Below are 23634 nucleotides of genomic sequence, written 5' to 3' on the forward strand. Positions count from 1 at the left end.
ATGGAGTAACAAGCTGCATTTAACATCTCACGACCACCTCCTGACTGCTGATCGTATGGTCGAATGAAAATCAAACCTGTTTGATATAATTCTGGTCAGCCGTCGTGAGGGTTTCCTGCAGCTGAGGGGCAACAAGCGTCCTACCGCGCTTGCACTGTGCATGTGCAAACACCGCAGAGCTGTCTTGTAATGTTTGTTTTTTTTTGTCGTTTTGTTTTTAAACTTTGATGTCTCCCATCGAGAGTTTTTGTAAATTAAGTTTGAAAAAACTTAACTTGTGATTAAAAATATACAGTGTCTGCTCATCTTCAGGACGAATACTTCCATGAACTGCCATGAACACTACTGGCCAGTAGATGGCAGTAGAGGCCTTGAAATCTTTCCAAAACAAAATTCCAGATAATCCATGTCTGCTGCGACATTTAATCAATTCAATCAATTTTTTTTTTATATAGCGCCAAATCACAACAAACAGTTGCCCCAAGGCGCTTTATATTGTAAGGCAAGGCCATACAATAATGATGTAAGATGCGTGGAATTTAACAAACGCAAATACAATAACGTCTATAAACCCAGAGAATATATTCACGAGAGTTTTAGGCACTAGAGTTTAATGCTGTTGTCCGTGTAGCCTGAACAGAGTGTCTGAAATGCATTTGTCCTGTCGTGAACGTATTAATCCTACCCATAATGCACTGCTTGGCACAGCATGTACACACTAAAACCTTAAAAATTAGCACATTACTTTAAAACTAAAACATATATCTGTTATTTTCACTTTATAAAACTTCAGACATGACAGTAATTTTAAATAACTTGTCCAAAATGAGTTTGGTTAAAATTTGAACCATAATTTAAAAATGTATGCCTCTGGATGACTTGGGTGATATTGCCAGCGTATCAGTATGGTGTTAAAGGAAATTATTTTATTTTTTTTTCTTAAAAAACAGTTTTTCTTTTGCCTGCAGAGGATAGTGTTCTTCATAGAAGCAGCTGTCTTCTGTTTGCAAAGGGTGGACCCATACATCTGTTAGGAAACTTTTATCAGGTAGGTGCTCAACTGATTTTCAATTTTAGAAATGTTTGCTGCTGTTCATCTTTGTTTACTACGTTATCGGTCTAAAAGGTATCAGACAAAAATTCATCGGAAGATAATTAGTCCGATAATGGTTTTTAAAGTTATCTAAAAAGATAATCCGATAATGAAAATGTTATCTTCGATAATTATCTGTTATCTGATTATCGGAACTGTGCCCACCACTGCTTATTAGGTTTACAGTTTTGCTGCAGTGTTTAGTGGAACAACCTTATTTATCACTACAGTGATGCATCAACTCCTCAACTACGACTGAACTCGTAGTTGAAAATGCCGGTCTTGTGAACAGTTTAAACTCAGTGCTCAAAACTACACTTGACATGATTGTACCACCTTTGTTAAAACCATGTGTCCCCCCCCACCCCCCCACAAGACAGTCACCTTGGTTCAATGATTACTTTGCGTGACCTCAAGCAAAATTAGAAGTATTCCACCTTGTGTTGTGTGATGCTATCTTAGACTATAAGCATGCACGGTTACAAAGTGGACCTATTACTCTGATTTGATCTACAAAAACAAGCATATCTCAAAGTTCTTGTTCGACACGGTGGCAACACTTACGCATGGACAACCACCTGTAGACCACTATCCTTTTACAGCACAAGATTTCCTGGATTACTTCCGAGAAGAAAATAGAAGACCTTAGGTTGAGCATATGCAGTGGTGGGCACAGTTCCGCTAATCGGCTAACCGCTAATTATCAAAGATAATGTTTTCATTAACGGATTAGCTTTTCAGACAACTTTGAAAACAATCAGTGGACTAATTATCTTCCGATAAGTTTTGGTCTGATAATTTTTAGACTGCTAACGTATTTTTGCAGACATGGTGAACAAAGCTTAACAGTTACATACATTTATGAAGGCTAAAATCATTTGAGTACCTACCTGTTAAATGTTGTGTTGTAGATGTGCAGTTCTATCCTCTGCAAACAGAGAAGAGCTGGTACCAGAAGAAACCGCTCTATCCTCTGCAGGCAAAGGAGAACTGGTTACAGAAAAGAAAAAGGCTCATTCTTTTGACCCCATACTGATACGCTGGCAATATCACCCAAGTCATCCGGAGGCATACTTGATATATGAGGCATATTTTAACTTATGGTTAAAATTTTAACCATACTAATTTCAGACAAGTTATTTAAATTATGTCACGTCTGAAGTTTTATGAAGTGAAAATATCAGATATATGTTTTAGTTTTAAAGTAATGCACTAATTTTGAAGGTTTAGTGTGGACATGCTGTGTCCAGGTGCATTATGGGTAATCTCAGTACATTCACGATAGAAGAAATGCATTTGAGATGCTCTGATCAGGCTCCACACAGACAACAGCATTAAACTCCTTGCATATTGTGTCTAAAACTCTCGTGAATATATTCTCTAGATTTATAGACGTTGTTATTGTGTTTGTTTTAAGTAAAAATGCCAGAAGAAGCCCAGGCTGCTTCTCCGTTATTTTCAACTGGAATCATTGCCATCAATTCCAGTTTGCTCTTTAGAGTCCTGCTTATGTCAAATACTGTCTATTGTCTTTGTTCCAGAGTAATATATATAAGATGTCTGAAATTCAGTTTGCGTTTATTAAATTCCACGCATCTTAAACATAGCAGACACGTATTATCTGGAATTTTGTTTTGGCAAGTTTTCACGGTCTCCACTGCCATCTACTGGCCAGTAGTGTTCATGGCAGTATGAGCATCTGGACACCAGTAGATGGCAGTGTTCTATTCATTTTGACCCCGTTATATCAGACGATTGTCAAATCACAACTTGACTTTTTGGCTTTTTGCAAATGGCTTTTTTTAACAAATAAAAAGGCATATTTTACAAAAGCACATTTATATGTAACACCAACACACACACATCACATTAACGTGTTGGTTTTTACATAGAATGAATGAGTCAACCAATCAGTGTTAGCAGAGGCTCATTTACCCATAATCCCTTTGGTATCTGTCTGTGTTTGTTACAAAACCTCAGAATTAGTGCATTATTTGAAATGATATATGATAGATTTTAATTTTGTACAAATGACAGGATTGCTATATTGTATACGGCCGATATTGAGCCGATATCAAGTAAATACAAGCCCAGTATCGCTGATATCGATACCAATACCGATACCAATACCAATACTTTTTTCATATTTAAGCTTCATAGATCCAAAGGATCCAAAAGACCTTCGCCAATTTCGCCAAACATTGTACGTGACAACAAAATACTTTATCACAATCAACATTTTTGTTTAAAAAATATCACTCAACACAACTTAAAACAAAATCTTAAAACAAAATCTCCTGAGGTAGAGGGTTGACAAACCACAATAGGACAAAATTAACACACCACAACAAATACTGTAAACAGCTTCAAACTTATTCTGTTTTTCGAGTCGAACAATACAATAAAATAATAAAAAAAGGAATTTCTTCCCTTCAGTGCACTTCTCTACATTGTTTCTTAAATAAAGAGTGTAAAAAAAATAGAACTTAAAGTAAATTAAAACAATCTTCTGAGGTTAGAGAGCTGACAAACCACAATAGAGAAAAACTAACACACCACAACAAATATTGTAAACAGTTTCAAACTTGTTCTTTTTTTTCAAGTGGAACAATACAAGAAAATAATACAAAGAATAATACAAATAATAAAATAATAATTTCCTCCCATCAGTGCACTTCTGGCTTTAAACAAAATAAAAACAATAAGTGAAAATTAAATAAAGAAAGTATAAATAAAGAAAGAATACGTTAAGGGCCCACCGCTACACTGTGGGCCCTGTCCCCCTGTTGAGAACAAAGGATTAGAGGTTTTTATTTAAGAACAGCATCATGTTCACAGTGTCATGTGTTGACTCGAGGAGAGCGCTGAGTGGGCGGGCCAGGCTGAGCCTACCTGCATGGCTGTTGGCTGGCGTCGCTGAGCCACGTGACGGCGCAACAACAAAAGACCAGAGGGGGGAGGGTGTGCTGCTCCGTGTTGTGTGACGCAGCACTGCTCTTACAGACAGAGAGTAGGCTTTGATGAATCTGCGTGTGTAGCAGTCAGTGTGTACAGGAGAGAAAAAAGCTTGAGTATCGATCTTTTTACACGAGGATTGTTCAATATCAATACCAGCATTGGTATCGATATTATCGATATTAGAATCGATCCGCCCACCTCTACTGTTTGGGTCTGTGGTCACCTTTGATGCTACCAGAATTGAACGTGGTGTTAAAACTCAAAATTAGGTTGTTAGTAGTTGCAAGTGTATTGGAAGCAATACTGAAAGTTTTCGGTTATAAGTTAGCTGTAGCTTAGAATAAATTTTGAGGTGATTTATCGGATTAACTTTCTCAAAGGTAACTTTTCAGTTAGCAGAGTAGCTGTTATCGAAGTTAACTTTTTGGTTAACTGTGCTTACCACTGAACATATCCCAGCATGCCTTATCCCAGCCACTACATTCTGCTATTGAGGTGGGAGCCATTACTGAAATATTACCTAGATTTACAGAATTTGATAGTATCTCACTAGGCGTGCTGACAAAACTCGTAATGTCTACAAAAAGCACAACCTGCTTATTTGATCCTATACCAACAAAACTGTTTAAGGACCTGTGGCCCACTCTTGGGCCGACTGTGCTGGAAATGATTAATCTATCATTAACTTCTGGATCTGTTCCTAAATGTTTCAAATCTGCAGTGATTAAACCATTACTTAAGAAATCTAATGGTGACCCTTGTGTATTGAAAAACTATAAGCCAATATCAAAGCTAACATTTTGCTCTAAAATTCTGGAAAAAGTGGTGTCACGGCAGCTTGTGGATGACCTTACTGAGCATAATCTTTCTGAGCCACTGCAGTCTGCTTTTAGAAAATATCATTCCACAGAGACGGCTCTCACTAAAGTGGTGAATGATCTTCTGCTTGCAATGGATTCAGACACCACTACGGTTCTGGTGCTGTTAGAGCTCAGTGTTGCATTTCATACCGTGGATCATCATATTCTACTCGATAGGCTGGAGAATCATTTTGGGATTACTGGAACTGCCCTTGCATGGTTGACGTCATACTTGACCAGTCATTCTCACTGTGTTTTGCACAATAACACTACCTCTAACCTTAGTGACATGAAATCTGGGGTTCCACAGGGGCCCGTCTTAGGCCCCCTGCTTTTCTCCCTTTATACAGCACCGCTTGGGCACATACTGCAGCGTTTTGGGGCTACCGCTCACTGCTATGCTGATGATACTCAGTTATAGATGCCAATAACTGCTGGTAATCTCATCCACATAAAAACCTTAGAAGATTGCCTTGCATCAGTGAGAAGCTGGATGTCTAGCAACTTCCTACTTTTAAACTCTGATAGGAGTGAAATGATGGTTCTTGGTCCAGTGAGACATCGGCATCAATTTGACCAGTTAACGCTTAGCCTAGGCTCATGTGTCATACATCATACTGACAAAGTGAGGAACCCTGGGGTAATTTTTCATCCGACGTTGTCCTTTGACCTCCACATTAGAGATATTACGAGGAGTGCTTTCTTCCACCTGCGAAATATAGCGAAGATTCATCCCATCCTGTCTAGGGCTGATGCTGAGACCCTGATTCATGCGTTTGTCTCTTCTAGATTGGAGTACTGAAATGTTCATTCATTCATTCATTCATTCATTCTATTTTCTGGTTTACCACAGTCTAGCATTAGGGGTCTCAAATTGGTTCAAAATGCTGCTGCCAGAGTTCTGGCACAAAGCAGAACGTTTGACCACATTACACCCATTTTAGAGTCTCTTCACTGCCTTCCTGTCCCAGTGAGATCAGATTTAAAGATTCTGCTACTAGTCTATAAATTGTTCACGGACTGGCACATCCCTACTTAGCTGACATAATTAAACCCTACGTACCAGCCCGGGCTTTGCGTTCTCAGGGTGCAGGACTACTTTGTGTCCCTAAGGTGAATAAAAAGTCTGCAAGTCATAGAGCTTTCTCTTATCGTGCCCCTGTTCTGTGCGATGATCTCCCTGCATCAATAAAACAGTGGAGACTTTCAAGTCCAGACTTAAAACACACTTACAGTGAGGAAAATAAGTATTTGAACACTCCGCGATTTTGCAAGTTCTCCCACTTAGAAATCATGGAGGGGTCTGAAATTTTCACCTTAGGTGCATGTCCACTGTGAGAGACATAATCAAAAAAAAAAAAATCCGGGAATCACAATGTATGATTTTTTTAATAATTTATTTGTATGTTACTGCTGCAAATAAGTATTTGAACACCTGTGAAAATCAATGTTAATATTTGGTACAGTAGCATTTGTTTGCAATTACAGAGGTCAGACGTATCCTGTAGTTCTTGACCAAGTTTTCACACACTGCAGAAGGGATTTTGGAAACGGAGCGTGCCGCGGGCTCAACTTTATCTAAATTCTGGGTCTTCTAGTGAAGCTTAGGGCTAGTGGCCTGTGATCACCTTAGCATTTCTTTTGTTTTTCTTGTTGCTTAATGTGTGACAAATTACACTGTCTTTGTCTTTCTGATGCTTGATTCTGCTTTTTTTCTTTTCTGTCTGTTTGAAGTGCGGCTCTATCCCGAGATGGGTGCGGTATCTGTTCCAAGAACCGTCCTGTGCACCTGCAACATTTCCTGTATGTTCGTTTTGTGAATTGTTTTGTAATTTGTGTCTGTAGCATGGCCCAAGCAGAGGATCACCCCTTTGAGTCTGGTCAGCTTGAGGTTTCTTCCTCAGAGGGAGTTTTTCCTGACTACTGTTGCTCTGGGGGTTAGTAAGGTTAGACCTTACTTGTGTGAAGTGCCTTGAGGCAACCTTGTTGTGATTTGGGGCTATATAAATGAAAATAAATTGAATTGAAAATGAGTTATTTGGATATAACAAGCGGCGGTATGCATGGCTGAAAAAGAACACAGCATTCCAAGAAAAACAGTTGCTACCTACAGTAAAATTTGGAGGTGGTTCCATCATGCTGTGGGGCTGTGTGGCCAGTGCAGGTACTGGGAATCTTGTTATAGTTGAGGGTTCCATGGATTCAAGTCAATATCAGCAGATTCTTGAGAACAATGTTCATGAATCAGTGAAGAAGTTGCTCCGGGGCTGGATCTTTCAACAAGACAACAGCCCTAAACACTGCTCAAAATCGACTAAGGCATTTGTGCAGAGGAACAAGTACAACGTTCTGGAATGGCCATCTCAGTCCCCAGACCTGAATATTATTGAAACTCTGTGGTGTGATTTTAAGCGGGCTGTCCATGCTCGGAAACCAACAAACGTGACTGAATTGGAGATGTTTTGTATGATGTTGATGTTTTATAAAGAAGAACACCTTCAACCAGAATCCAGACTCTCATTGGGAAGCTATAGAAAGCATTCAGAGGTTGTTATTTCTGCAAAAGGAGGATGTACTAAATACTATCATTTTCTGTTGGGGTGCTCAATGCCTAAACACCTGTCTAATTTTGTTTAAATAATTACTGCACACTTTCTGTAAATCCTATAAACTTCATTTCACTTCTCAAATATCACTGTGTTTGTCTGCTATATGATATATTTAAATGAAACTGCTGATCCAAACAACCAATGATTTATGATTTATAAAGGAAAATCATCAGGGTGCCCAAAGTTTTACATACAACTGTGTGTGTATATATATATATATATATATATATATATATATATACATACAGTGAGGAAAATAAGTATTTGAACACCCTGCGATTTTGCAAGTTCTCCCACTTAGAAATCATGGAGGGGTCTGAAATTTTCATCTTAGGTTCATGTCCACTGTGAGAGACATAATCTAAAAAAAAAAAAAAAAAAAAAAAAAATCCAGAAATCACAATGTATGATTTTTTTTTTATAATTGTATTTGTATGTTACTGCTGCAAATAAGTATTTGAACACCTGCCATTCAGCAAGAATTCTGGCTTACACAGACCTGTTAAGTTTTCTTTAAGAAGCCCTCTTATTCTGCACTCTTTACCTGTATTAATTGCACCTGTTTGAACTTGTTACCTGTATAAAAGACACCTGTTCACACACTCAATCAATCACACTCCAACCTGTCCACCATAGCCAAGACTAAAGAGCTGTCTAAGGACACCAGGGACAAAACTGTAGACCTGCACAAGGCTGGGATGGACTACAGGGACACAGGCAAGCAGCTTGGTAGAAGACAAAAACGGTTATGATTATTTATTAGAAAGTGGAAGAAACACAAGATGACTGTCAATCTCCCTTGGTCTGGGATTCCATGCAAGATCTCACTTTGTGGGGTAAGGATGATTCTGAGAAAGCTCAGAACTACACAGGAGGACCTGGTCAATGACCTGAAGAGAACTGGGACCACAGTCACAAAGATTACATTAGTAACACATGATGCTGTCATAGTTTAATATCCTGCAGGGCAGCAAGGTCCCCCTGCTCAAGCCAAGACATGTCCAGGCCTGTTTGAAGTTCACCAGTGACCATCTGGAAGATCCAGAGGAGACATTGGAGAAGGTCATGTGTTCAGACGAGACCAGATAGAGCTTTTGGAATCAAACTCCACTTACCATGTTTAGAGGATGAGAACAACCCCAAGAAAACCATCCCAAAGTGAAGCATGGGGGTGGAAACATCATACTCGGGGGTGCTGTTCTGCAAAGGGGACCAGGACGACTGCACCGTATTGATTGGGAGGATGGATGGGGTCATGTATTGCGAGATTTGGCAAACAACCTCCTTCCCTCAGTAAGAGCATTGAAGATGGGTCATGGCTGGGTCTTCCAGCAGACATGACCCCAAACACACAGCCAGGGCAACTAAGGAGGGGCTCCGTAAGAAGCATTTCAAGTTCCTGGAGTGGCCTGACCAGTCTCCAGACCTGAACTCAATAGAAAATCTTTGGAGGGAGCTGAAACTCCAAACCTGAAAGATTTGGAGAAGATCTGTATGGAAGAGTGGACCAAAATCCCTTCTGCAGTGTGTGCAAACCTGGTGAAAAACTACAGGAAACATTTGACCTCTGTAATTGCAAACAAAGGCTACTGTACCAAATATTAACATTGACTTTCACAGGTAATAAATACAATAAATTATTAAAAAAAATCATACATTGTGATTCCCGGATTTTTTTTTTTTTTTTAGATTATGTCTCTCACAGTGGACATGCACCTAAGATGAAAATTTCAGACCCCTCCATGATTTCTAAGTGGGAGAACTTGCAAAATCACAGGGTGTTCAAATACTTATTTTCCTCACTGTATATATACGAGGTCTGTCCATAAAGTATAGGTCCTTTTTATTTTTTTCAAAAACTATATGGATTTCATTCATATGTTTTTACGTCAGACATGCTTGAACCCTTGTGCGCATGCGTGTGTTTTTCCACGCCTGTCGGTGACGTCATTCGCCTGTGAGCACTCCTTGTGGGAGGAGTCGTCCAGCCCCTCGTCGGAATTCCTTTGTCTGAGAAGTTGCTGAGAGACTGGCACTTTGTTTGATCAAAATTTTTTCTAAACCTGTGAGACACATCGAAGTGGACATGGTTCGAAAAATTAAGCTGGTTTTCAGTGAAAATTTTAACGGCTGATGAGAGATTTTGAGGTGACACTGTCGCTTTAAGGACTTCCCACAATGCGAGACATCGCACAGCGCTCTCAGCCGGCGTCATCAGCCTGTTTCAAGCTGAAAACCTCCACATTTCAGGCTCTATTGATCCAGGACGTCGTGAGAGAACAGAGAAGTTTCAGAAGAAGTCGGTTTCAGCATTTTACCCGGATATTCCACTGTTAAAGGAGATTTTTTTAATGAAAGGCGTGCGGACGGGTCCGCGCGTCGGCTCGCAGCCGCCGCGACGCTCCGCCACAGGAAAAATACCTCTGTTGGAAGCCTTAAGGACAAGTTGGAACATGTCCAGCTGTTAAACAATTTCTCATATACTCACTCCACTGAAAGCCATCAAAAGCCGCCTGGATTTTACAAATGGTTATCAACACGGAGGTGTTTTTCCTGTGCCGCTGCTCCGCGCCGGCTGCGTCCACACATCTTTCATTAAAAAAAAATCTCCTTTAACAGTGGAATATCCGGATAAAATGCTGAAACCGACTTCTTCTGAAACTTCTCTGTTCTCTCACGACGTCCTGGATCAATAGAGCCTGAATGTGGAGGTTTTCAGCTTGAAAACAGGCTGATGACGCCGCCTGAGAGCGCAGCGCGACGTCTGCACCGTGGGAAGTCCTTAAAGCGGACAGTGTCACCTCAAAATCTCTCATCAGCCGTTAAAATTTTCACTGAAAACCAGCTTAATTTTTCGAACCATGTCCACTTCGATGTGTCCTCACAGGTTTAGAAAAATTTTGATCAAACAAAGCGCCAGTCTCTCAGCAACTTCTCAGACAAAGGAATTCCGACGAGGGGCTGGACGACTCCTCCCACAAGGAGTGCTCACAGGCGAATGACGTCACCGACAGGCGTGGAAAAACTCACGCATGCGCACGAGGGTTCATGCATGTCTGACGTAAAAACATATGAATGAAATCCATATAGTTTTTGAAAAAAATAAAAAGGACCTATACTTTATGGACAGCCCTCGTATATATATATATATATATATATATATATGTGTGTGTGTGTGTGTGTGTGTGTGTGTGTGTGTGTGTGTGTGTGTGAAATTTGTGAATGGGGTGATAAGACTGAACTGCAGAGAGAACATACCCCTTTGTTTGCAGAGATGCAGCACTCTGCCAGCCGCAGCCACAGGCGAGGATTGGAGTGGTAAACCTGTACAGCCTCCATCAGACACTCAAATGCTGCTAGTGGCCTGCCTATGTGCAGCAGCTGAATGCCACAGTTATACAGCAGTTCATGGCGCTTGTTGGCCAGCAGGGCACACATGGGGATCCCGGCAAATCTCTTTACTGCAGGAGAATGAAAAAACAGAATGATGACTGCTGCTGCTGTCAGGGTGAGCATGGTCACATTTGTCTGTCAGGCTGATTCTTACACTGCAGCGTGCCGCCGTCTCCCAGCTGTGCACAGGTGTGGTCATTCTCCTGGAGGGCCTTCTTGAAGTAGAAAATGCCCAGGTTATGTTTCCCCATGGCAAAGTGAATGCAGCCCAGATTGTTCCAGAACATACAACGAACGCACTCGCCTGAAGAAGAAACAAAGATTACCCAACAGCATTGATAAAGTCACCAAAGCAAAAGAAAATTGAAAAGCCATCCATCCATCCATTTTCTTTCCGCTTTATCCGGAGTGTTTAGCCTTAATTACATCCTTCACACTGAAGCTGCATGCCAAACTCTGCTCCCAACACTACTGGGCTCCAATAATCACATTCATTTACAGTATTATTCTCTTCGGCTGCTCCACTGTTTTCACTCTGGGATGCCACAGCACATCTGAGGAGGATCTGCATTTTGAATATTTTATGCTTTTGCATTGTGGGAGGAAACCAGAGTGCCTGGAGGAAACTCACACAGACATGAGGAAAACATGCAAAATCCACACAGAAAGGACTTGGCAGAAAGTGGCCCTAGGACCTTCTTGCTGTGAAGCAACAGTGCTAAACACTACGCCACTATGATGCCACATTTTAAAACTTAACCTCTTGATGGTCCAATTTGATGAAAAATACGAAGAAACAATACAATGAAAAATATGGGCAACTATCCAGGAATTTCAATGCCAATAATCACTTCACTGCAATCATATTGCCTTGCATCTTATTTAAATGGTGATTTTAGAGCACACGACTCAGCACTACTCAGCTTTGTTTTCAATTTAATCTGCAGTTAGTCGACAGCAATGCAATGTTAAAAACCCCCGCTGCTGTCTGCATCACCAGACTGTTGTTTCATTGTTTGGCGCATGCGCAGTGAGTACTCTGCAAGTCACTCATGTAGAACGCAGGTAGGGAGCAACGCCTTTTAATGTTGGCATGCATCCTCTGTTTAACTACAAGAACATGACTGAATCTGTGGAAAACACTGTGACAAATGCCTGTAACTTGCCCATAGAAAGTTGGACAAATTCCCATCAACGTGTCTCAGATGTGACAATCAGAACAATAAAACAATATTTAATAGATAACACTGTCACCATCAGCTATAATCCTGTAAGCACTGTGTGTACATTTTGATTTACACATTATTGAGCATGCACACTGAGAATGTAACAACGGACTATTAAAGTTAGCAGTCAGAGCTTTCAACAGAAGCCATCAATGTTGGAATGCTGAATTTGATTCTACCATAAAAATAAATAAATAAATAAATAAAAATAGAAAATGCTGATTCTTAATGTGGTCTGAGTGATGGTTTGTTGAACAGCAGCTGTTGTGCTGCACCTGGGTGAGGGTTACTAACTGGTGCCCCTGTGGCCTACATTTGGCCCGATCTCCTTTTGTGTGGGCATACTTTACATGGGTGTGTGAACTTTAACTAAGAAGAAAAAAGTGGATCTCTGAGATCTGTCAGTGATGAGTAGTGGGATACTGATAATAAATATACACACTCAATTTTATACCAAAAATATTGTTTGCACCCATGCAGTTGGTGGTGCTGATATTAGGCTTTGGGTATTCATTATGAAAGAGTATTTTTCCGTGAAAAGCAGTGTTTTTTTATTGATCAAGTTTTGCAGGACTGTGACAGGATTACATAAATAATAATGAGCACATCGCTAAACATTAGCCTTTCTGAGCGCCTCATGTTTTTCTATACAATGCACTGTAATCAGCATTCTAGGAAATAAACATTCACTTAAGTACTGGCACTTGAACAGTGTGTGCAATACTTCTGTTCCACCTCTCAAACATTTTAGTGTTTAACTGTTAAATAATAAATACCAAAAACTATGGTACTGTGACATGAATTTTTTCCCCAAATCCAACCAATCCCATTAAAACCGCAGCAAACCCGCCACTAACACTATTATTGTTAGTGCATGGCATGGTGGATTAGTGGTTAGCACTGGTGCCTCACAACAAGAAGGTCGTAGGATTGCTTCCCACCCTTTCTGTGTGGAGTTTGCATGTTCTCCCCGTGTCTGTGTGGGTTTCTCTGAGCACTCTGGTTTCCTCCCACAATCAAAACATGCTGCAAAATATTTAGGGTCCGGTCCTTTCTCTGCCCCTGACCAAGGCAGCATCTCTACATCTGGAGTAGGTCCCCGGGCACCGGACTGTGGCAGCCCACTGTTCCTAGTGGTTGGATTGCGTCTAATTAATTAGGTTAAAGGCAGATGACAAATTTCACTGTATGCATGTATACGTTCAATGAGAAGCTCTGTGAGAAGACTAAGTCTTACCTGTCTTGATGGGACCAGGATGCTCTGCAATGTTGGTACTGTTCAGCAGCTTCACCGCTTTCCGGTAGTTTCCTCTCAGATACTCAAAGTTACTCTTCAGGAAGAGTGAGGGTGCAGACTGACAGCCGAGGCAGAAGTCAAAAAGAATACCAGTTGACTATAAGCAATGGCTTCATTTGATCAATAATATAAATGTGGTCATGTCATTACTCACGTTGCCCGTTGTGTTCATCACTGACTTAATCTCCCTTTTACAAGCCTTGGATGACTTCATCTGAATGTAGGCTCTGACTTTGTACTGAAACACAAACAGCAAGGCAAAAAAAACAAAGCTGATCACAATGTGATTGTAAAGCCCACCGAAACAGACCCAGACTGCTCATCTTATAAATGCCCTCTTAGTCCATGGACCAAGCAGGTTTTATGCGGTACCACTTAGGGGACTAAATGACACAATCCAATGTAACAAATGTCTGTCCATCGGTGAAAAATTACTTTTCAAAGAGTCTCTCCAGAGAGGAATGTTATTTGACCCCTTTAAGAAAATACTGGGACACTGCGCAACTCTCATTGTCTGTCTGCATTACCTCAAGTTTGAGATCAGGGGGTTTACCTAACCAGCCTGGACCCAGGACACATCAACCCAAGTAACTCCTTAATTAATTTATGACACTCCACATCTGAAAAAGGGACCCACAAAGCTTTCCTGGGAGGCCCAAAAGACCTCCTTTATGTCTTATCAGTAAAACAGCTCACTCAACCCCAGCCAGATGGCCTGAAGAACGGGGTCAAAATTCTCCCTCACAAGTAGTGATGTTTGATCAAAAGAGCGAAATCTTGTATAATTCACCCCAGGACTTGCTTGGACATAGCAAGACAATCACTTGGCATGTTTTGTGAATACTTAACATGTTTTTGTGAATACTTAGCATGTTTTTGAATACTTAGTATGTTTTTTGGGACACTGAAATAGTATTTATGTAGGAAGACGCTCATATAATGATCAACACAGGTATGGACCCCTTTTGGATTCATTCTGAAAGGACATGGACCTCACCGCACAAATTCACTTTTAACAAAGAAAGGAAGAAAAAAAAATAATTCTTTTTCTGTATTATTTTACTTAACCAAAGATGAAATTTATATTCCAAGTTAATCCTTTACACATTTCTTTTAAAGAGTATTCCTTTGTATAATGTGTTATTGCATGCTTCAATGTTATCTTAACATGAACAAATATCAAATGTTTCATTATGCACACAATGTTTTAAGCATTTTCATCCCATGATTTGTTCAGTTAGAAGAAGATTTTCAATAAGGTATATGTTAGTCAAAAGACAGAAGGCATCATAACATCTCACTTTGTTTTATTTGAGGTAGTCTGTTCTTCAAATTCTTGGTGGTCAGATGCCAAGTGGGCAGAGCTTAGGGCCATGTGAGAGCGCTCTTTAAAAGAACCCTGAAACAAAGAAATGCTCTCTCTTGGCTCTTCTTATCCTCTTGACACTCTTAGCCCTCCTCTTAGTTTTTAGCTTATAGTTTAGCTTCTCCTCCTCATGGCTTTTGCACCATAATTTTCTTTGTTTGATTCCCACAATTTTCTGTTAGTCATGCCTTTTTGATGTTTTTCAGGCAACGCCAGTTTTTTTTTTTCAAATAAATTTTATGGCATGAGTTGAGTCATCTGAACTTCAAAGACAACGTCTTAGCTGAATTTTTCAAATTAAGAGCAAATTTGCAAACTCCCAAATTCTTCCTCACTCAATGCCAAAGGCTTTACGTTTTTTTCCTCTGCAACTCTCTTTGTCAAGCCTTCAGCCCTTTTAAATTTTTACAAAGAATTTAAACTGATTTTCCACACGTTTCAGAAACCACGAGAGAAATCGTCTGACAGCACCACAACAGAAATCTTTCTCCTGGGCTGTTAACTTCAATTGAGCGGCCAAACATCCACGCTCTGTCAAGCTGGGAAAACGAGCAGTATTCACACCTGTAGTCATCTAGGCGACCCACTGGGTTAACCAGACACAGGTCATTAAAGGAGGCCTTCAAATGGCTACAGAGTTAATAGAAATATTTTTTGAGCCTATTGGACAGGACCAGCACCACTAATTTTGTTACTGGTCCTCCTGGTCCAACGTAGTGGACCCAGGTATTTGGAAGCTTAGAGTAGGGGTGCACAATACATCTGATGTAAATGGTACACGGTATAAATTTGGCTTATGGTAGAGATTTGGACTCCACCGACTATTCACAATAACGCCCGTGGAGTTTTCGATCCAGGAAAACTCCACTGCGTGGTGTTTTCCACTGCGTCTGCTCCTTTGCTGCAGAGTGCAGAGGGGGAAGGGTGGGGTGTTCTGAGCTGAGACGTGTTTCTCACTGAGATGAGAGTGTTCATGTGAGATGCCTGAGTGTCTTCTGTATTAAGCAGTTTCGTCGTTGAACACCGCAAAGCCAAGACAGGAATGTGCAATATTTGCATAGCCATTGTTAACTTATTTCAGCAGACGCACTGGGCGGAGGGGGACGGCTCCGTTGCGCTCTGAATCAAACATTTGAGAAAGCACCACGTTAAATTAATGTAAAGATTTTATAACTGAAGGAGAAAGACAAAATCAGCCAGGGAACAACAATTTACCCAGACTGACTTCAAATATGAGTAAATTAAGTATATTTATTAATTTTTTTTTTGGTTGTTTCGTGTTGAGTTTTGTTAAGAAGGAAAAGCGCTCCGTGACCATCCTGAAAACGCTTCATGTATTCAGAGCAAGTGTGCCATCTAGTGTTCAAGTGATAAAATTTCAGCCACTGACTCAACATTAAATACCTTTATTTAGTTCTTTCACCAAAACATTAATTCTAGGCATGCGTATTAGATGTACCTTCTGGTAAATTGAAGCTCTAGTTTTGAGATCTGCACAATAACTGTTCTCAAAATTACATAACATGTGTTTCTTTGGGGTTTTATTGTCATTATTTATTTATTTATTTTATTAAATTTACCTTTGGTAAAGGACCCATTCAGAAACACATTATAATTTTTACACTTAAGTTTATATCGCAAAGGATTCACTTTATACCACAATATGAATTTTAGGCCATATTGCTCAGCCCTAGCTCAGAGCCTCTGACGGCGAGCCTCAGTGTAGCATTTATCATCACATCATGCGCATGTCAATCAATATTGTATTTTTGTAATAAACATTTGCTTACATGATCCTCTGTTTTCATTTAAATGGACTGTGCACCTTATACTTCGCTCTGTAATTCTGGCCTTGTGTTTGTCTTAAGCAGCACAAACATAGCCTTTAATCTTGTACGTTCTATAATATCTCTCTTTTTTGGGGGGCAACAATTATATCTATTGCTTCTCAGACTAGTATGATCAAAATTTTAGGATTGTTGAAGAAAATGATGTTAAAGTTTCACATCACATTCAGATTTTGTAGTGAAATACAACAGTTCATCTAAGTTAACTTTTTATGTGTGCCATACATGGGCATGCACTGTTGTTGTGGTAACGCTCACTGTGTCTGTCTGTGGACCTGCTCTGCGGCTCTTCCTGTGTGCTACTCCTGGTAAATTAAAGATGTTCTATTTAAGCTAAAAGTAGTGTGTGGACAATGCATACTTTTACATGATTCTCCTTTGTTGACTGAGCTTCATTCATGAAGTCAGTGGTGTGAATGAGTGTCACAGCGCAGGTCATTGTAATCTGCAAACATCAGCTCAGTTATTTAAGGCACAAAACTGAAAAAAAAGTATTGTCGAATGTTTTTAATCGCTAGACTGACAAGATTTTTAACTAAACATCGGTCTAGCAGGGGAAAATATCAACTAGACATAGGACAAAAGTTACTGGTCCTTGTCCTTGGACCAATGGATCTCTCTCCTCCTGGGCTGACCAGGAAACCGGACCAAACCAAGCTGTTCCACATCACCTGATCACCACCACATCACCAGATAAGTGATTGTAGAAGTGTACTGCTGGCCTTTGCTGGCAGTGATGCAAAGAGGCTTTGGTTGTTTAATCAATCGTATTCAAAACTTATGACGTTAAGATTTAATATTGATGAATATTTTCCTGTTTCTCGCAGGTTGATGCTCAGTTTGAGCTATTTAATTAAATTTTAGATTTAATTAAATATTATATCTGCTACACCAGCCTCTGTGTACCATGGCCTATGCAAAAATGTATGGTGGCTAAATTTAAAAATGCTCAAATCATACTGAAAAGTATACTACATTATTTGTCTGATAATAAGGATGTATGGCTGAATGTTGTGTTCCACACAGTCAGCTCGACAACTCAATCAAGAAAAATGCATGCTTGTGTGAAGAGTTTCAATTTATTTTCATTTATATAGCACCAAATCACAACAAAGTTGCCTCAAGGTGCTTCACACAAGTAAGGCCTAAACCTTACTAACCCCTAGAGCAAGCACACAGGCAAAAGTGGTAATATATATGAATATACAGGAAATATTGCCGGTGCACAGGACAGGAGGGCTACAGAAACAGACACCACACCCATCTCTGGATGGAGCTGTACCTCAAACAGAGAGAAAGAAACCAAATCAAGCATCGGAAACACAACAAATACAGTATAATTTGTCAGCATTAAGCAACAAGAAAAAGAAATAAGAAGAAATAAGAAGAAGGTGATCGCCGGCCACTAGCCCTAAGCTTCACTAAAAGACCCAGACTTTAGATAAAGTTGCAGCCACGGCACGCTCCGTTATCCAATAAAATGAATTTAAAAGAGTAAAAAGCATCGTAACATTCTATGCCGGTATGCTAGCCATATAAAAGGGAAAATAAGTGCGTCTAAAGTCTGGACTTAAAAGTCTCCACAGAATCTGACTTTTATTGACACAGGGAGATCATTGCACAGAACAGGGGCACGATAAGAGAAAGCTCTATGACCCGCAGACTTCTTATTCACCTTAGGGACACAAAGTAGTCCTGCACCCTGAGAACACAAAGCCCGGGCCGGTATGTAGGATTTAATTAGGTCAGCTAAGTAGAGAGGTAGCAGTTTGTGAACAATTTTATAGATTCACAGCCGAACCTTAAAATCTGAAGAAGAAGAAGAAGAAAATTACATGCAGTTATGGCTGAAGTGATTAGTCAAGTAACTCGAATAATTGAATTACAAAAAACGTTTGAGGCAAATGCTGTGCCTTGAAGCTTCATTTAACGTTGTAGTACATATGTCAGGCCTGTGTGTGGTCCTGCAATGTCCCCAGAAAAAAAAAAACAAAAACAAAAACAGAAGACTAGAGCATAACAGCTAATCAAATTAGCAACGATACCTACAGCTTTCCAACATGACACACAGAGGAAAATAAAGCCTTTTAAGAGAAAGAGGGTCCGCGCTGATCATCTGAAATAGACTAACTACACTTTTAAAGCGAAGCAGTGTGTTTGTCTATTTTAAAAAAACACACGGTCCACTCAATGTGGGGAGTGACCGGTGTGGTGCCAAAGTAGTTCTCCCCATCAGAACTTGTATCCCCTGGAGCGAGAGCGCGCACTTACTCAGCGCAGCTCTTACAAATGATTTCCACCTGCTCTCAGACAAAAATAAGAGCATGTTGGTTGTTCAATACATGACATAAAAAAATAAGTTTCATAATCTTTTGATGACATTTAATGCATGTCTTCACATCAATTACATACACAGAACCGATGTCCAACAACACGCCGTAAGAAGTTTATAAAAAAAAACACGCTGTAAGATGTATGTGTGTGTGTGTACACGGTCTGTTAGAAAAGTATCAGACCTTTTTATTTTTCGCAAAAACCTGATGGGTTTGAATCACGTGTGCTTGCATGAGCAAACTTTGAACCTTCGTGCGCATGAGTGGATTTTTTTCACGGCTGTCGATTGTGCCATTTGCTGGTAAGCAGCCTTTGTGTGACGACGTGTGTTGTGCGCTCGGCGGATTTTCATTGCAAGGAAAATGGCGGAACAACTGGAGCAGAGCTACTGCATCACATTTTGCCAGAAACTGGGCGACAGCCAGGTGGAAACCATTCGGAAGATTCAGACGGCTTTTGGTGATGATCCTATGGGCATCACACAGATTAAGGAGCGGTACAACCGGTTTAAAGACGTCCACACAACGGTGGAGAGCGAGCCACACTCCGGTCGGCCATCAACATGCTGAAATGACCAGATCATTTCCAAAGTGAACACTGTGGTGATGCGGGACCGTCGTGTGACTGTCCGAGAAATTGCGGAAGAGGTGGACATCAGCACTTTTTCGGAACATTCCACTGTGACAGATGATTTGGCCATGAAAAGAGTGGCGGTGAAATTCAGCCGAAGCTGCTGACGGCGGAGAAAAAGCACCTTCATGTTGAAGTCTCACAGGACATGCTGTGACATGCCCACCTCTTCCACAATTTCTCAGATAGTCACATGACTGAAAAGTCACAGAAAGCCGTCTGAATCATCCGAATGGTTTCCACCTGGCTGTCGCCCAGTTTCTGGCAAAATTTGATGCAGCGCTGCTCCAGTTGTTCCGTCTTTTTCCTTGAAATGAAAATCCGCCGAGCGCACAGCACACATCCCACACAAAGGCTGCTTACCAGAAAATGACGCAATCGACAGGCGTGAAAAAATCCACGCATGCACACGAAGGTTTGCTCATGCAAGCAGACGTGATTCAAATCCATCAGGTTTTTGCAAAAAAATAAAAAGGTCCGAAACATTTCTAACAGACCTCGTATATATACACATATATATATATATACACATATATATATATATACACACACACACACACCATGGTCAGTGAGAATTCCATGTCTAAGTGGCGTGCATTATTTTCGTGTATACGCACACGTAGTTCAGCAAATTAAGTCACTGTTATAATCACTCCGCTCTGGTCATCACCATAGCAACGCGCAAATCAGTTGGCGCAGATGAGCTGTGTTTTGACAGGTGAATGACAGAAACACGATAAAACATGGATTTCCAAGTGAATTTTAATATTTTTGACCAAAATAAAATGTTTGAGGAATAGAAAGAGGAGGAGAGCAAACGAGAAGAACAGCAAAAGCAACAGCATAAAGATTTAACATCGGACGAACTGGACAAGATTGAAGACGGGAAAGAAGAAGATAACGGTTCTATCCTCGCGGGCTGTCAGAGCGCTCCGCATCAAAACAGCGAGCATAGTTTCTGGACCTGTTGCCAGTTGGTTGCAGCTCCACACAGCAGAGAGGGGGTGGTGTGAGTGGCCCGCTGCGGCGCTTACCAAGCCCGCAGACACGGTAAGCGCATCGGAGACAAAATGTCTTGAGACTGGCATAAAATAGTCCGAAATACTTGCGCCTTTTTATCAAGTTCTGTTAACTTAAATAAATATTTGTGTGTTAGCTCACTGTGTGGGACCATGGTATAAGCGGATTAAACAACTCAAAGCCGTGCATTATACGGTTTGAATGCAATGTGTTTTAGACTCTGCATCGTGCATTCAAACCATATAATGCACAGCTTCGAGTTGTTTAATCCTTACATATATAACACGCTGTAAGACGTGTGTGTGTATTTATATATGTGTGTGTATATATCAAATCAAATCAATTTTATTTATATAGCGCCAAATCACAACAAACAGTTGCCCCAAGGCGCTTTATATTGTAAGGCAAAGCCATACAATAATTACGGAAAAACCCCAACGGTCAAAACGACCCCCTGTGAGCAAGCACTTGGCTACAGTGGGAAGAAAAAACTCCCTTTTAACAGGAAGAAACCTCCAGCAGAACCAGGCTCAGGGAGGGGTAGTCTTCTGCTGGGACTGGTTGGGGCTGAGGGAGAGAACCGGGAAAAAGACATGCTGTGGAGGGGAGCAGAGATCAATCACTAATGATTAAATGCAGAGTGGTGCATACAGAGCAAAAAGAGAAAGAAACACTCAATGTATTATGGGAACCCCCCAGCAGTCTAAGTCTATAGCAGCATAACTAAGGGATGGTTCAGGGTCACCTGATCCAGCCCTAACTATAAGCTTTAGCAAAAAGGAAAGTTTTAAGCCTAATCTTAAAAGTAGAGAGGGTGTCTGTCTCCCTGATCCGAACTGGGAGCTGGTTCCACAGGAGAGGAGCCTGAAAGCTGAAGGCTCTGCCTCCCATTCTACTCTTACAAACCCTAGGAACTACAAGTAAGCCTGCAGTCTGAGAGCGAAGCGCTCTATTGGGGTGATATGGTACTATGAGGTCCCTAAGATAAGAAGGGACCTGACTATTCAAAACCTTATAAGTAAGAAGAAGAATTTTAAATTCTATTCTAGAATTAACAGGAAGCCAATGAAGAGAGGCCAATATGGGTGAGATATGCTCTCTCCTTCTAGTCCCCGTCAGTACTCTAGCTGCAGCATTTTGAATTTACTGAAGGCTTTTCAGGGAACTTTTAGGACAACCTGATAATAATGAATTACAATAGTCCAGCCTAGAGGAAATAAATGCATGAATTAGTTTTTCAGCATCACTCTGAGACAAGACCTTCCTAATTTTAGAGATATTGCGTAAATGCAAAAAAGCAGTCTTACATATTTGTTTAATATGCGCTTTGAATGACATATCCTGATCAAAAATGACTCCAAGATTTCTCACAGTATTACTAGAGGTCAGGGTAATGCCATCCAGAGTAAGGATCTGGTTAGACACCATGTTTCTAAGATTTGTGGGGCCAAGTACAATAACTTCAGTTTTATCTGAGTTTAAAAGCAGGAAATTAGAGGTCATCCATGTCCTTATGTCTGTAAGACAATCCTGCAGTTTAGTTAATTGGTGTGTGTCCTCTGGCTTCATGGATAGATAAAGCTGGGTATCATCTGCGTAACAATGAAAATTTAAGCAATGCCGTCTAATAATACTGCCTAATAAAATTGGTCCTAGCACAGAACCTTGTGGAACTCCATAATTAACCTTAGTCTGTGAAGAAGATTCCCCATTTACATGAACAAATTGTAATCTATTAGATAAATATGATTCAAACCACCGCAGCGCAGTGCCTTTAATACCTATGGCATGCATAACATATTCATCCTGCTGTAACCAGGTTTCTGTAAGGCAGAATAAATCAATATGTTGATCAATTATTATATCATTTACCAACAGGGACTTAGAAGAGAGAGACCTAATATTTAATAGACCACATTTAACTGTTTTAGTCTGTGGTGCAGTTGAAGGTGCTATATTATTTTTTCTTTTTGAATTTTTATGCTTAAATAGATTTTTGCTGGTTATTGGTAGTCTGGGAGCAGGCACCGTCTCTACGGGGATGGGGTAATGAGGGGATGGCAGGGGGAGAGAAGCTGCAGAGAGGTGTGTAAGACTACAACTCTGCTTCCTGGTCCCAACCCTGGATAGTCACGGTTTGGAGGATTTAAGAAAATTGGCCAGATTTCTAGAAATGAGAGCTGCTCCATCCAAAGTGGGATGGATGCCGTCTCTCCTAACAAGACCAGGTTTTCCCCAGAAGCTTTGCCAATTATCTATGAAGCCCACCTCATTTTTTGGACACCACTCAGACAGCCAGCAATTCAAGGAGAACATGCGGCTAAACATGTCACTCCCAGTCCGATTGGGGAGGGGCCCAGAGAAAACTACAGAGTCCGACATTGTTTTTGCAAAGTTACACACCGATTCAATGTTAATTTTAGTGACCTCCGATTGGCATAACCGGGTGTCATTACTGCCGACGTGAATTACAATCTTACCAAATTTACGCTTAGCCTTAGCCAGCAGTTTCAAATTTCCTTCAATGTCGCCTGCTCTGGCCCCCGGAAGACAATTGACTATGGTTGCTGGTGTCGCTAACTTCACATTTCTCAAAACAGAGTCGCCAATAACCAGAGTTTGTTCCTCGGCGGGTGTGTCGCCGAGTGGGGTTAAAACGGTTAGAAATGTGAACGGGTTGGCGATGTACACAGGGCTTCTGTTTAGGACTACGCTTCCTCCTCACAGTCACCCAGTCGGCCTGCTTTCCCGGCTGCTCGGGATCTGCCAGAGGGAAACTAACGGCGGCTAAGCTACCTTGGTCCGCACCGACTACAGGGGCCTGGCTAGCTGTAGAATTTTCCACGGTGCGGAGCCGAGTCTCCAATTCGCCCAGCCTGGCCTCCAAAGCTACGAATAAGCTACACTTATTACAAGTACCATTACTGCTAAAGGAGGCCGAGGAATAACTAAACATTTCACACCCAGAGCAGAAAAGTGCGGGAGAGACAGGAGAAGCCGC

The 23634-nt window shown here is 40.8% G+C and overlaps 1 protein-coding gene across 2 annotated transcripts in view; it reads right to left on the minus strand.

Moving 5' to 3' along the window:
* cnot10 (CCR4-NOT transcription complex, subunit 10) overlaps positions 1-23634 on the minus strand; it is a 205329-nt gene that overhangs the window by 89125 nt on the left and 92570 nt on the right. For both annotated transcript variants that reach the window (XM_034173745.1, XM_034173746.1), the window contains exons 7-10: positions 13591-13674; positions 13377-13494; positions 11068-11217; positions 10779-10981 (exon numbers count right to left, since the gene is read on the minus strand). In XM_034173745.1, coding sequence (XP_034029636.1) covers positions 10779-10981; positions 11068-11217; positions 13377-13494; positions 13591-13674 — 555 coding nt within the window. The remainder of the gene's footprint in view (positions 1-10778; positions 10982-11067; positions 11218-13376; positions 13495-13590; positions 13675-23634) is intronic.

The sequence above is a fragment of the Thalassophryne amazonica genome, chromosome 7 (assembly GCF_902500255.1).
Source record: "Thalassophryne amazonica chromosome 7, fThaAma1.1, whole genome shotgun sequence".
Classification (NCBI taxonomy): Eukaryota; Metazoa; Chordata; class Actinopteri; order Batrachoidiformes; family Batrachoididae; genus Thalassophryne; species Thalassophryne amazonica.